Genomic DNA, 14,473 nt, shown 5'->3' on the forward strand with positions numbered 1-14,473 from the left:
AGAAACATCTCCAAGGAAAGTTTACATTTGGTGTTTACAAAGGAGCTGACTCATCCGTACTGGCTGTTCATCTCTTCCTGTGCTGGGCTCTGCACGCCCACTCGCTCTGTCCTCTGCGAAGCAGCCAAGGACTGCCCGACCGTCTTCCTTCACGCTGGTCCCATCAAGCAAGAGACAGGCAAAGGGTTTTATAGACTCAGTGGCTTCCTTCTGGCCTGGCAGGGAAACAGATCCCTGAGGCTGCCCATCAGACAGGCTTCTAATGGGTGAGCTCCATCCCGCAAGAATGCGGCCAGCCTTGCTGGTGCTTGTTGATGTTGATTAAAGCTTCTGTGGATTTGGTCATGAAGCTGGTGCTCCAGGCCAAACTCGACAGTACACAGGGAACCCTGGGCCCTTGATACCTTGCGGGTCATGAGCAAAAGAACAGGGGTGGGGGTGGAAGGGAACAATCACCTCTTCCCTCTCCGCCACGTTCCTGCTCAAGAGTGGCCACTGCTGCTTGCTTCACCAGCCACGGGAGAGCAGGTGCCACTGACTGCAGGGGGGAGGGCAAGCTGGGAAGAGTTATTTCCGGGGGGGAGCTCTAAGCTGCCCCCTCCCTCCCTTCATTCTCTGGTTTAGCCACCTGCAGCCACTTTCTAATTAAAAAAGAAAGCCTCAAAGATTTGTAAAGTGTTCACATATTTCTCTTGAAATGTCTACTCAGGCCTCATACAACTGATAGTTTTGCTAGCTGATTTGGGTTTGCCCTCCAGCTCAGCGTGAGTAATGATGTATCAAAAACATTTCAGTGTTTAAGCAAACAAAAATAATCCGCCCAGACCCCCAGGGCAGAATGACACAGCCTGGCCCCTTGGCACCCCCGGAGGTGCACCGAGCCCTTCTCCTCCTCCCACCACAGTTTTGGAGCTGGAGACACCCCCCCCCCCGGAGGCGGGGCCTGGCCAAAGGAAGGATGCTACCAAGAAGGTACCTGATGAGAAGCCACAATGCAGGCCTGCAGCCAGGATTTTTTAGTTTGGGGGGGCCTTTTAAAAAGTTGGCCCCACCATAGCTATGAGCCTGCCATAATGGAATACAGGGGAAGAGGGGGGAATGGAAGGTATGTGGGGATTATAACTTTAAAGCTCTATGTGTTAAAATGCATACGGAAAACGGCAGGGAGCCTGCTGCAGAAGCTGGAATGCTGGAGGTGGACTGCTGGATGATTCTGCACTCACCAAAACTAGTTCTCAAGAGCAGCACCAGGTGCCACATGACGTGGTAGCATTGTCTCAAGTTTTACATTAGCATGACAAAAGGGGGCACTTGCATTCTAGGCCATCGAGTACCAGACAGAAGAGAAAGTGGCTCATGACAGCAGCTCGTGACCACAAGAGCCTTCCTCACCCACACCAGGAACACGAGAAGCACAGTGCCTGATGCCTCGAGACAGCCGGCCACAGGACACAGAGCACATGCGTGGATGGACAAAGGAGGGGTGGCCCAAGCGTGGCTGCAACATGACCGAAAACGCGTCCCCAAGCAACGTCCTTCCAGTCAGGCTGGATGAAGAATGGGCCTTAAAACCTGTTTCACTCGTCTCCTCCTGGAGCACATTATCTGGTCGAGGAGCTTTTAGTAAGCTGACAGTTCCGTCTTGGTTGAATGAAGACAGCTGTTTGGGTGAAGGTGGCACAAGACGGGCGTGGCAGCTGTACTGAGGGTAGTGGACTGGCATCCTCATTTGGACAGAATTTCCCTTAAAAACAAATTTGCCAAAAACAAAACCAGAACAGAAATGCCCTGCAAAAAACACAAAAACATTACAGTTAGGGTATCACCCTGATGGGTCTAGGATTGTGCTGAACTTTTATAGGATTTATTTTCTGCAAAAAAAAAGGTGGGGGAGGAGCCTCTAAATGAGGAGCACTGCCTGGAGGGCGGGGGGAGCACCGCCTTCTTCTGAGTGCATCGGCCACAGCTTGGCCAGAAGTGAGGAATAGAATCAGAGAATCATAGCATGTGAGAGTTGGAAGGGACCTTGCAGGTCATCTAGTCCAACCCCCTGCACTCTGCAGGAGCAGAGCCGAAAGATGGCCCTACATACCTACAACATCCCCAAAAGATGGTCATCCAGCCTCCGCTTGAAAACGTCCAGCGAAGGAGCCTCCACCACCTCCCGAGGCAGACTGTTCCACTGCTCAACCACTCTGACAGGAACTTTCTCCTGATATTTAGCCGGTATAGACTCCCTTGTAATTTCCACCCATTAGATCTAGTCTTGCAATCCGGAGCAAGAGAGAATAGATCCGCTCCATCTTCTACATGACAGCCCTTCAGATACTTGGAAGACTGCAATCATGTCCCCTCTAAGCCTTCTCTTTCCCAGGCTAAACAGACCCAACTCTTTCAGCCTTTCCTCATAAGACTTGGACTCCAACCCTCTCACCATCCTGGTTGCCCTCTTCTGGACACGCTCGAGTTTGTCAACATCTTTCCTAAAATGTGGTGCCCAAAACTGGACACAGGACTCCAGGTGAGGCCTGACCATAGCAGAATAGAGCAGAATGACCACCTGTTGGGAGGGCACTCCCAACCTCCTCCCGCCTATGCAGGAAGTTACCCCCATTGCTCAAGGGAAGACAGGGCAAACGGACCCCAACCTTTCCCCGGAGGTTCGGGAGTACTGGCCGATAAACCCCAAAGGGGAGATGGGGCCTCAAAAGGGGGACGACGGGGACGCGGGGGTGATTGGGCCCGGCGACAATATTGTGAGAGAGAGAGAGAGAGAGAAGGGTGGGAAATCAAGAGGTTCTGAGAGTCCAAAGGAGGAACCAGTCTGTTGGTGGAGCCACTTCAAGAGTTGGGTGGTGGGTTCACGCTGTGAGGTAACTGAAGCAAATAAAATGGCCATCAGGTATACCCAGGGAGGAGGGGAGTGTGGAAGCTGCGGGAGAGACAGAGAGGAGTGAAGTAACTTGTACTCGTCTATTAGCCCACATGGCTGAAAGAGAGTCGGTGTAAACTCTCAAACGGCAACTCTGAGGGGAACCCTGGCCAAAGAGCTTCCTGACTATCACACTGGAGCTAACCCACGACCCAAATCTCCCTCCAAGGCAGCGGGAGGCTGACACCACCTCCCGTGATCTGGACACAAGGCTTCTGTGAATGCATCCTAAGATTGCATTCGCTTTCTTCACAGCCACATCACACTGCAGGCTCATGAAGGATCGTGCACCATGGGAGGATTCACCACCTCTGAAGGATTCACGAAGCAGCAAAGAGTTGGTTATAAGTGCTTCTGTAGAAGGAAACCGTAACATTTTAAATCAAGCCCTTGTTCCAGTGGTTCAGAATCAATATCTGGGGTGAGATCCAGGAACCGATTGCTTAGTAACAGAGGCTCAGAATGTCTCTTGATCTTCCTGCTCCTGTGGGAAGAATGCAGTTTGGCTGGAGATCCTGGAGTGTTTTTGTCATCTTCTGGGCATGGAACAGCGGTCACTGCAGGTGTGGAGGGGGAGGAGGTATTTGTGAATTTCCTGCATTGTCAAGGGGGTTGGACTAGATGATCCTTCCAACTCTATGATTCTAAGCCTTATGCATTAATTAATTTGGCCAGTTAACCAACTAGCTCTGGCGGTTCTACTTGATGGCCCCAGTCCCATTCCAGCGGTCTCCCTCCTGGCCACAGGACTCGTTTTCTCACTCTTCTACAGATTCATGAAAAGAACATTCTTTCACACAGAAAACTAACATGTCAGTCCAAAGTTCTGACATAATCTAGGGTTTTTAAAATGTATTTGTTTGTGAGGGAATTATTTTGTCTGTGGAGCATCCAGCCACGTAGGTCAGGCTGATGGGGGGAGGAATGGACTAGGTAAAGTCCTGGGCACTCTGACCCCCCCCCCGGGGCTTTGGGTTGGGTCTCAGTGGACTGGCAGAGGGAATCTTTCCCTGGGGGCCCCCAACAGCTCCGCCTCAAGTAGAGAAGCCCACTTGACTGCCCCCCCAGCGGTCACACTTACTTTTTATAGGTCCGTAGCCCCCCCTGTCCTGCTAGTGCATCTGCAGAGAAGGAAAGGAGAGAAATTGATTTCAGTGGGACTCAAGGACACCGGGCTCATTTCGCATCTGGCCACCCCGCACCATGAGGAAGAAGAAGAAGAAGAAGAAGGGCGCAGCCCTCGCGGTGCCCGGGGGCCTCCTTCCCTGCTTCACGGGGGTTTCTGGCAGCCCTTCCATCGGCAGCTCTCTGCAGGCATAATCAGGGCTTGGGTCTCACCTACATTTCCAGGGGTGCGAAGGGGGGGCAATTTTCACTGACTCCTCCCTTCCACAGCAGCTCAAAACAAACCCCCAAATGCTACTGGGGGGGCAGAGAGGAGGGGATTGGTGAACATCGCCTCCTCCTTGCACCTGCGGGATTCTAGGCAGGATCCAGGGCTAGGTCTACCCATCAGTTTGCATGAGAGCTGGCTCGGCTTTGAGTCTTATCCCTGGAAACGATGATGTGTGTGTGTGTGTGTGTGTGTGTGTGTGTATGAATTGCCTTCCAGTCAGGGCCGCCTTCTCCAGCCAAGGGCCTTCAAGGCAAGTGAGGGACGCAGGTCGTTTGCCATCGCCTTCCTCGGCAGAGCCCTCCAAGTACCGACCCTGCTTAGCTTCCGAGATCTGACAAGACCAGGCGATCCCAGGCCACCTCCCCCTCCACTGTGTCTGTCCAGGACGTTCTAACACGCCCCCCCCCATGTCCTCTTGGGAGATCAGGGCAGCCTGCAGGACTTGCGCTTCCTCACCTTATCTTCCCAACAACTCTACCTGGCAGTTTGGCCAGTCCCCCAGGGATCTTTATAGCCAAGGGGTGATTTGGGCCAGCGTCTCCCGGATCTGAGGTGGACACTCCAGCCACTCAACCAGCCTGGCTCCTGGTGCTGAGACCTCAGGCAGCCTTCTGAAGGGCCCTTGGCTGAAGCTAAGCAGGTCTGGATCAGGTCTGCCCCTCCAGGGGAGACCTCCTGAGAACTGACACACATGGCCACCAGTTCCGTTGCAGGAGAGCTTCAGGATCCAAAGGAAGTGTGCGCACTACTACCACAATGCAAGGCTGGGGTGTGTGGGACAGCTTGGTTCTGCAGGCACTTAGTTGCCACGTACTGTGTCTCTCTTCAGTGCAATAAATACTTAGTTTTCCTACCTCACCGGGACTTCACTCGTGTGTTCTTACATCAGGCCTGGGGGCACGCGAACCACCATTTGTGGAAGAGGGGAGAAGGGTTAAAACAGTGTAGGGATGTCATAAGGACAAAGTGTTACAGCAGTAGAAAGTTCCTGGGATATGCTAAATTTTCTGAAAACACGGCAGATTTTGGTGTGGCGGTTGGTGTTTCTGTTGTAGGATTCACCTTCATTTCTGTTTTGTATTTTTTTAAAAAAAATCCGTGCCATACATGCAGATTTTCCACAGCATCGACATATGTGCTCAGATCTATTTACAAACTTCACTAAAAATCCATAATGGTCATCTGTGGTATGAACTCATCGATCAATCAAATACATTTGTTTCTCCTGTTTGTTTGTGGCAGTAAGAGCACAGGGCCTACCTGCATGCACTAGATCCCGGGGGGGGGGGGACAACTTAGATAGACCTGAGCCAAAAATAAACCAGAAATTGGCTGTTTTGGTTTAGCTGAGGGATACCTGAAAGGAATGGATCCAAAAACACTTCCAAATTCCAGGAGTAATGAAAATTTATCTTCCAGAATTTTGGGTGTGTTTCTGGTTTCAGGGCCCAGGAGCCAAAGGGAGGACAGAGGAAACTGGACCACCAAACTGCTTTTTAGCAGCATCTCCTCCCTTTAAACTTTCTCTGGAAAGACCTGCCTTCTGAAATCAGTCTGCCCACATAAAAAATAATAGCATTTTAAAATGTAAGGGGACCAGAGAAGCTGACTAAGAGCTGATCAGGTAAACCTGGTCTCGGCGGCTGGGTCTACAACCCCTGGGGAGTCATGGAGCCATTATGGGGGCAGAGAGGTCAGGTTTACCTATAAGAAATAATGCCCCCCCCGACCTGGACAGCCCAGGTAAGCCTGATCTCATCAGTTCTCGGAAGCGAAGCAGGGCCGACCCTGGCAAGGACTTGGATGGGAGACCTCCAAGGAATACCAGGTCCAGGACGCAGAGGCAGGCCCTCAAGCCACTTCTCTGAATGTCCTTTATGCCCCAGTAAGAGTCACCAGAGGTTGACATGACTTCCAGGCATGTGCACACACACACACAAATGCGGAAGGAAGGAAGGAAGGAAGGAAGGAAGGAAGGAAGGAAGGAAGGAAGGAAGGAAGTTTCTTTTTTCTCTCCCCCCCCTCCCATGCTCGGCTGCTGCTGCTGCTTTGGAGATTGGCCGAAGGGCAGCTGGGGAAGCTTTCCTTTTGTTTTCGATGCCGCCGAAGGCCCGCCCCCCCCCCCCCCCCCCCCCGCTGGCTCCTGCTGCTTCTGGGAGAGGCAGGGGAATGGGGGGGTGACTGATTAAATGTTCCCAAATTTTCAGGACCCAAAAAAGAATGCCTGAAAAAAATCCTGAATGGGTAAGGGATGTCCCCAAAATTTAGGATAACAAAAAGCATGCCAAATCCAAATCTGAAATTAATCCAGAATTTTTGAAACGCACCCCCCTCGATGATCCCAGGATAGGCCCCCTTGCCTGTGCTGGGGATGGACTGTTCTCTCTGTCTGAGGAAGGCTTCTCCTCTCAGCTCCACCACAGACTCCGGAATTCCAGTTGCTCACGGGTCGGTTTGTTTTTCCTGAAGGGGAACCAACGCACTGGAAATCCTCCATTGTCCTGTTTTTCATCCCTACATCTGTACTAAGCATTGTGCACATATGGTTTGGTGATGCTTTCCATGCAGGGCTGTAGCCAGAAACATTTTGGGGGAGGGGCACGTGGGGTGTTATGTGGGGGGGAGGAGGTGAGAGGGAAGAGGCAGGGGGAGGGGGAAGGAGACAGGGAGCTCCCGTGCGGGGCTGTCAGATCTCTCTCTCTCACACACACACACCTTCCAAGCTTCCTCCACCGCGATCCTTCCCCGCACACTGTGGTCAAAGCCTGCCCGGCCCCGGTGCGGTCAGCCCTGGAAGGCCAGGCGTGGCTGCTGGGACGAGCGTGGCAAGGGCCGAGGACAGTGGCCTGCCCTGGTGCCTCCCTGCGGGGGAAGAGGAGCTCTGCTGGTGCAGGCGCAGAGAGGTGCTGGGGCGGGCCGTCCTCCTCGCCTCTTGCCACGCTCGTCCCAGCAGCCACGCCTGGCCAAGGACCCAGCCTGATTCTGAGGGGTTCAGGGAGCAGGAGGAGGAGGAGAGCCCAGCCAGGCTGCCCCTCGGCTGGTGGCAGCAGGAAGCACCTTCTTGCCTACAGCTGCAGCCAAGCGGGAGGGGAGGGAGACCCAGTGAGGCTCTGCCCCTTCCCCCCCCCCGCTCCTGCTCGGCTGCAGCAGGAAGAGCTGGCAAGGCTGCGGTGTAATGGGGGGGGGGAGTCTGGCATCCTCTTGGGGTGGGACTCATCCATGGGGGGCATTGCCCCAAAATGCCTCCCATGGTTACAGGCCTGTTTCCATGCCTGGGATAAATTTCAGACATGCTGCTAGTTAACCTGAAGTGGGAGTACTGGACATTGCAGAAGGAACAATACCAGAATGGAATCAGATAGATCCACTTATTGCATTTATATCTTGCCTTTCTCCCCAACAGGAACCCAAAGTGGGTAACATTGTTCTTCTCTCTGTTTTATTCTCACAACAGCCCTGTGAGGTAGGCTAACCTGAGAGCCACCCATCAAGCTTCCCTGGCAGAGTGGGAATTCGAAATCCGGCCTCCCAGATCCTAGCCCGCTGCTGCCGCCCCCACCATGTGGCACCGGCACTCTCCCCCCCCGAGGCCTCAAAGAGCCCCAGTCAGAACAGGCGATGCTTGGACAGGCGGCGGGACGAAGGGCCTGACTCAGGGGCTCCGTGCAGTGATACTTACGGGGCCAGAACCCGAGTGGCTGAGTTTATCGAAACGAAACTTGAGATTTGACCTCGGAGAATTCCTGCTCTTTATATCTGTTGAAAAGATCCAATCAAAGAACATTTTGTTGTGAGGCAAACCTGGAGAACCACCAATCAGTATGAAGGTGCTCCGTGGAACTAAGAGCTATGCTTGAAGTTTGCTTTGGGTGGGGTGGGAAGGAAAAGAACATCTGAAAGACATGGAATGACAGGTGAAGCAATTGAAAACATAACTGGGAAGGCAAAGACCCTCCTTCAATTTCTATCCAGGGAATGAAAAAGATTTCCCTCTTGTTTTCTCTATATTCCTCCTATGAAGCAAATAATTTTATTTTTAATTACACTCAGAGAATCATAGAAATCATAGAATGTTAGAGTTGGAAGGGAACTTGCAGGTCATCTAGTCCAACCCCCTGCACTCTGCAGGAGCAGAGCCGAAAGAGAGCCCTACAAAATACCCGAAAGATGGTCGTTCAGCCTCCACTTGAAAACGTCCAGCGAAGGAGCATCCACCACCTCCCGAGGCAGTCGGTTCCACTGCTCAACCACTCTTACAGTTAGGAAGTTTCTCCCAATATTTATCCGGTAACGATTCCCTTGTAATTTCCACCCATTAGTTCTAGTCTTGCAATCCGAAGCAAGAGAAAATAGATCTGCTCCATCTTCTACGTGACAGCCCTTCAAATACTTGAAGTCTGCAATCATGTCCCCTCTAAACCTTCTCGCAGGCTAAACAGACCCAACTCTTTCAGCCTTTCCTCACAGGACTTGGATTCCAACCTTCTCACCATCCTGGTTGCCCTCTTCTGGACACACTCGAGCTTGTCAACATCCTTCCTAAAATGTGGTGCCCAAAACTGGACACGGTACTCCAGGTGAGGCCTGACCATAGCAGAATAGAGTGGAAATACCACCTCCTGTGATCTGGACACATTTCAAAAAAATGAAACCAGCTTTATACTACTTACTACAAGAATGATTCTGCATCCCATTTAATACCCTCCAACCCTCCCTTTCAAATTAACCTTTGAAATTTCAGAACCTCTTTAAATGCTGCTTCCAATTAAAAACTAATCAGCCCTTTAAATATCACACCACTATTCCTAGATCCTTACACATATAATTATATCTTTAAGATTATGCATGTGTAGTGTGTTCTACCCATGCATGGTGCCACATGGACACATCAGCAAAATGCCACAGAAGAATTCTGTGTAATCCCACCCAGGTACACAGTCACACTGAGACTGGTAAAATATTGAAAAGAAAGCAGTGCTGACATTGGTCACACACAAGAGATGAGACCCAAATAAATTGAAGAAACTGCTCCAGTTCTGGAATTTCTAAATCGAGAACATTTCTAAAATTAATTCTCATGGCTAGACTGAAATTCAGAAGGAGTGGGACTCAGGTGAGATTGAAACAACCAAGGAATGGGATTGGAGAAATCCTCTCCATCCACATAATGACGGCCCCTAACAAGTCATCTGGATAATGACTGCCCCTAATTTAGGACTTTCCTCAACCTCAGACTTTCAAGAGCTGCTGCCAGTATGATAATGCCCCTGTATAAATCGATGGGGCAACCTCATTTGGAGTACTGTGTACAATTCTGGTCACCACACCTCAAAAAGGATATTGTAGCATTGGAAAAAGTGCAGAAAAGGGCAACTAGGATGATAAAAGGGTTGGAACACTTTCCCTATGAGGAAAGGTTAAAGCACTTGGGGCTCTTTAGCTTGAAGAAATGACGGCTGAGGGGTGACGTGATCGAGGTTTATAAGTTTATGCATGGGATAGAGCAGGCAGAGAAAGAAGTCCTTTTCTCCCTTTCTCAGAAGACAAGAACTCGTGGGCACTCCATGAAATTGCCGAGCAGTCGGGTTAGAACAGATAAAAGGAAGTCCTTCTTCACCCAAAGAGTGATTAACACATGGAATTCACTGCCACAGGGAGGTGGTGGCAGCTATAAACACAGATGGCTTCAAGAGGGAATGAGATAAACATATGGGACTGAGGTCTATCTGTGGCTATGAGCCACAAGGTATAGGTAGGAACTCTCAGTCTGGGGCAAGTGATGCTCTGTATTCTAGGTGCTTGGGGGGGGACAACAGTGGGAGGGCTTCTTGTGTCCTGGACCTCCGGATTGCACCTGGTATTTTTGGCCACTTGTCAGGATCCACAGCAAAACAACGAAGTACACGCTTCCAGGAAGGTTTTACTTTTATTGAAAAGCTATAGATGCAGTAACATGAACACTGTTAGGAATGGCGGGTTACCTATGCGCATAATAGGATATAATGGCATTCGTATGCACCCCCCACACACACACGTAGTACCCAATTAGATGGGTTCCCGTGCGCGGGCCTTTGGCTGAGAACTAACAGCTGCAGAAGCAGGGAAGGTAAGGAGCTTCCCATGAATTCTAGACACATCAACTCCTCCAGTGGCCTTGAGAGATATGCGTTACAGCTAAGATGCAATTCAGCGCATGGGAAGGAATGCACAGCAATTAGAAACATACACCATACTCTTGGCAACATAGCTGACATGCTGCCCCCTTGGAAATCAGCTCCCCCCCCCAATTCAGAGTTCTCCCAGTCATTCCTGGAGGTCTCTCGGTTTACCCGGGAACTCCCAGTGGAATCTGCGGATCAATTGAGGGGCCCGAATATCCCCTACTTCCACCCATTTGAGGTGCTGGGGTCCAAAGTCTTTCCATTCCACCAAATAAAACAGTTTTCCCCGTCTGCGCTTAGAATCCAAAATTTTAGAAATTTTGTAGTGTTCCTCGCCCTCGATCAAAACAGGCGGTGGAACCGGTTGTTCTCGATGCCAAGGACAGGACCCAGTATCCTTCTTCAGGAGGCTGAAATGAAATACAGAATGCAAGTTCCTCAGGTTTTTAGGCAATTCCACATCAACCACAGCCTCATTGATCACTCTGCGCACTTTAAACGGCCCAATGTACTTTCACCCCAGTTTTCTGCTAGGGCGCAACATTTGGATGTTCTTAGTAGATACATAAACAGAGTCCCCAGGCTGCAGAGCCCAACCCTCCACCCTTCTCTTGTCAGCCTGTGTCTTGTAAGCATCCTTGGCCGCATCCAAGGATTTGCACAAAACGGGACAAGACTCCCCACCACAGCCCCGCCTCCCCAGGACCCAAGTCAAGTCCTCCATCCAGAAAGGGAACCGGCGGGCTGTCATATCCATAGAGAGCTTTAAACAGGGACATCCCCGTTGACGCGTGGCAAGTGTTATTGTAGCAATATTCAGCAAGGGGCAACAAATCATTCCAATCGTCTTGTTGATAGTTCGCAAAGCATCGAAGGTACTGCTCCAAGGTTTGATTAACCCTTTCCATTTGCCCGTCAGTCTCTGGGTGGTAAGCACTACTCAAACCCCTTTCCACCCCCATTAGCTTTATTAATTCACCCCAAAACTTAGAAACGAACTGCGTGCCCCGGTTGGAGATCACCTTTGCTGGCAACATGTGGAGTCGTACAACATGTATCAGGAACGCCTTAGCAAGTGCTTTAGCCGTGGGCAGGGAAGCAAAGGGGATGAAATGCACCTGTTTCGAAAACAGGTCCACCACCACCCAGATCACAGTCATAGATTTGCTGGGTGGTAAATCCGTAATAAAATCCATGGAAATGACCTCCCAAGGTCGGCTTGGGGTGGGAAGGGGCTGTAAAAATCCTGGGACTTTGCCAGGAAGAGGCTTACTCATGGCGCACACTTGGCAGGATTGAACGAACGAAGAGAGGTCTTTGCGCATGTGCGGCCACCAGAACTGTCTCTGCAAGAGCTGAAGAGACTTCACAAAGCCGGAATGCCCCGCCAACTTTGAGCCATGAACCGACTGCAATACCTCCCCCCTAAGCGATTGGGGCACATACAGTTTATGTCCATGATACCAGCAGCCATTTTCCCGCTGCACACAATCCCCCACCCTTTCCAGTAGCTCTGGGTCCACCTCCAAGAAGGCGGAGTTGAACCTGTCAGGCCAAGGTGACGTCGGTGAGGCAGGGGGTGGCACTGGCGGAGGGGCTGGGTTTCTGTGGGCTTGACTGCGAGTCGTCATTGCACCCCCCAAGTGGGAGGGGGTGAACACTGAATCAAAGGGCGTGGTGACATGGCAGCGCGGCGGAGCCAGCAGGACGTGAGCCGGAGCTGCAGCTGGCACAGGGCCACGCACCAGGATGGGCCCGCCGGAGGAATCCACTGGACTGAAAAAGACCTGTTTCGAGGCACCAGGAGGTGGAACGGCGACTTGAAGGAGCCGGATAACAACAAGCCCTACTGCCTGGGTGCTGGTAGGAAGTCACCTCCCTATATAATGTGGCCCCAGATAGGAATTGAAATTGTATGTAAACCGCTCAGAGACCCTTCAGGGTTAGAGCGGTATATAAACTGAATGTTAAATAAATAAATAAAAAAGGATGACCTCCCTTTGACTGTCATGCTGGGGGAGGCGTGAGAGTGCATCAGCCAACGAATTTTCCGAACCTGGGAAATGATAAAGGGTGAACTGAAACTTAGAGAAGAAGTCCGCCCACCTCAGTTGTTTAGTGTTCAAGCAGCGGGGCGTCTTGAGAGTCTCTAAGTTCTTGTAATCTGTCCACACCTCAAAGGGGACCCTAGCACCCTCCAGCCAATGTCTCCATGTAGAAAGTGCCAGTTTTATTGCCCCCGCTTCCTTTTCCCATACTGACCAATTTCTCTCTGAGTCATTAAATTTCTTTGACACATAGGCTAAGGGATGTAACAGTCCATCCTCCCCCTCCTGCAAGATGCCCCCCCATGGCCACATCAGAAGCATCAGTTTGCACAATGAACGTTTTAGATTCGTCGAGGTGAGCCAGCACCGGCTCCAAGGTGAATAGGGCTTTCAAGCGCATGAACGCCTCCTGACATTCCACAGTCCAGGGAAGCGGAGCGCCAGGTCATGTGGCCTCCGGACCTTTTCCTTTCGTTTTCATAAGGTCCGTGAGGGGAAGGCTGACTTGGGCAAAGTTGGGCAAAAAGGAACGATAAAAGTTCGCAAAACAGAGGAAGGATTGTAATTGGTGCCTGGTTCGAGGCGCTTCCCACCCCAAGACATCCCAGACCTTCCCCGGGATGGTTGGAAATGCAGTAGCCCAGAAAGTCAATGTGTGTCTTGTGGAATTCACACTTGGACAGTTTGGCAAACAGTTTGTGCTTGTGCAACGTGCTTAACACCTCCCTCACTAATTTCACATGTGAGGAGACATCGGGGGAGTACAGGAGGATATCATCAAGGTAAATGAGCACCCCTTTAAACAAATGCTTGTGCAACACCTCGTTTATCAGGTTCATGAAGACCCCCGGGGCCCCTTTAAGTCCGAATGGCATTACGAGGTATTCAAATTGGCCAAGGGGAGTGTTGAACGCGGTTTTCGGCTCATCTCCTTCTTTGATGCGCACCCGAAAGTATGCGTCTCTCAGGTCCAACTTAGAAAAGATTTTCCCTTTAGCCGCCTCGGCTAGTAAATCTTTAATCAAAGGCATAGGGTAGGCATTGGTAGATGACACTGCATTTTGACCCCGGTAATCCATGCAGAGCCTCAAACCCCCATCCTTTTTCTTCCGGAAAAGCACTGGGACTGCAAAGGGGGATGAAGCCGGCCTGATGAAACCCCTCGCCAAGTTTTTATCGATAAACTTTTGGAGTTCATCTTTCTCGGCTGGCCCCATTGCATAGATCTGCCCGTTAGGCAACATAGCCCCCGGTACAACTTCAATGCTGCAGTCTGAGTGTCTATGGGGCGGCAATTCATCTGCTTCCTCTTCCCCAAACACCCTAGCCAAGTCTAGATACTCCGGGGGAATGGAAAGCAGTTCCTCTTGGGCTAAGAGTGCTCCCGTGGCCTCGAGAGGGGGTTTCTTCCCCCACTTAGTGTCCCATCTGTGCTCATGGCATCTGGGAGAGATGAATTGCACCCTCCCCTCTTCCCACAGTATATAAGGGTCATGCCCATGTAGCCAGGGAGCCCCCAATACGAGGGGAAAGCGTGCCGCTGGGGTGACCACAAAGGTTCAGGATTCCCAGTGATCCCCCGCCCCCATTCTTAATGGTGCCGTTTCATATACGCATGGATCTTTCATCGTAGACCCATCCATTTGTGTGAAGATTAAGGGGTCTTTTAGTTCCCCTCAAGTCCCGCAACCAAGGAGGGGCTTATCAAGTCTCTCCCGCACCCCGAAACAATGAGAGCTTTTGCTCGATGATGGCTCCCGAGGGTCGGGTTAAGTAATGAAACAGTCACGAAAAAGAGGGAGGGGTAATTGCTCACCACGTTTGGCACCTCCGGTTGAGGGCCCTGCCGTTCCGCGCCATCTACAGCAGGACCAATCCGTTTCCCGCCAGCTTGCGGTCCTCACCGCTCGAGTCTCCTTCATCCTCTCCCGGGGAA

At 51.3% G+C, this 14,473-nt stretch overlaps 1 protein-coding gene across 1 annotated transcript in view; it reads right to left on the reverse strand.

Annotated features, from left to right (window-relative positions):
- Nucleotides 1-1,030: 1,030 nt before the first annotated feature.
- Nucleotides 1,031-14,473, reverse strand: part of RAP1GAP2 (RAP1 GTPase activating protein 2) — a 102,412-nt gene continuing 88,969 nt past the window's right edge. Inside the window, exons 21-23 of the mRNA XM_015421632.1 lie at nucleotides 8,008-8,084; nucleotides 4,014-4,053; nucleotides 1,031-1,788 (exon numbers count right to left, since the gene is read on the reverse strand). Coding sequence (XP_015277118.1) covers nucleotides 4,045-4,053; nucleotides 8,008-8,084 — 86 coding nt within the window. The 3' untranslated portion in view covers nucleotides 1,031-1,788; nucleotides 4,014-4,044. The remainder of the gene's footprint in view (nucleotides 1,789-4,013; nucleotides 4,054-8,007; nucleotides 8,085-14,473) is intronic.

Source organism: Gekko japonicus, unplaced genomic scaffold, assembly GCF_001447785.1.
Source record: "Gekko japonicus isolate JY-2015 unplaced genomic scaffold, Gekko_japonicus_V1.1 scaffold1857, whole genome shotgun sequence".
Classification (NCBI taxonomy): domain Eukaryota; kingdom Metazoa; phylum Chordata; class Lepidosauria; order Squamata; family Gekkonidae; genus Gekko; species Gekko japonicus.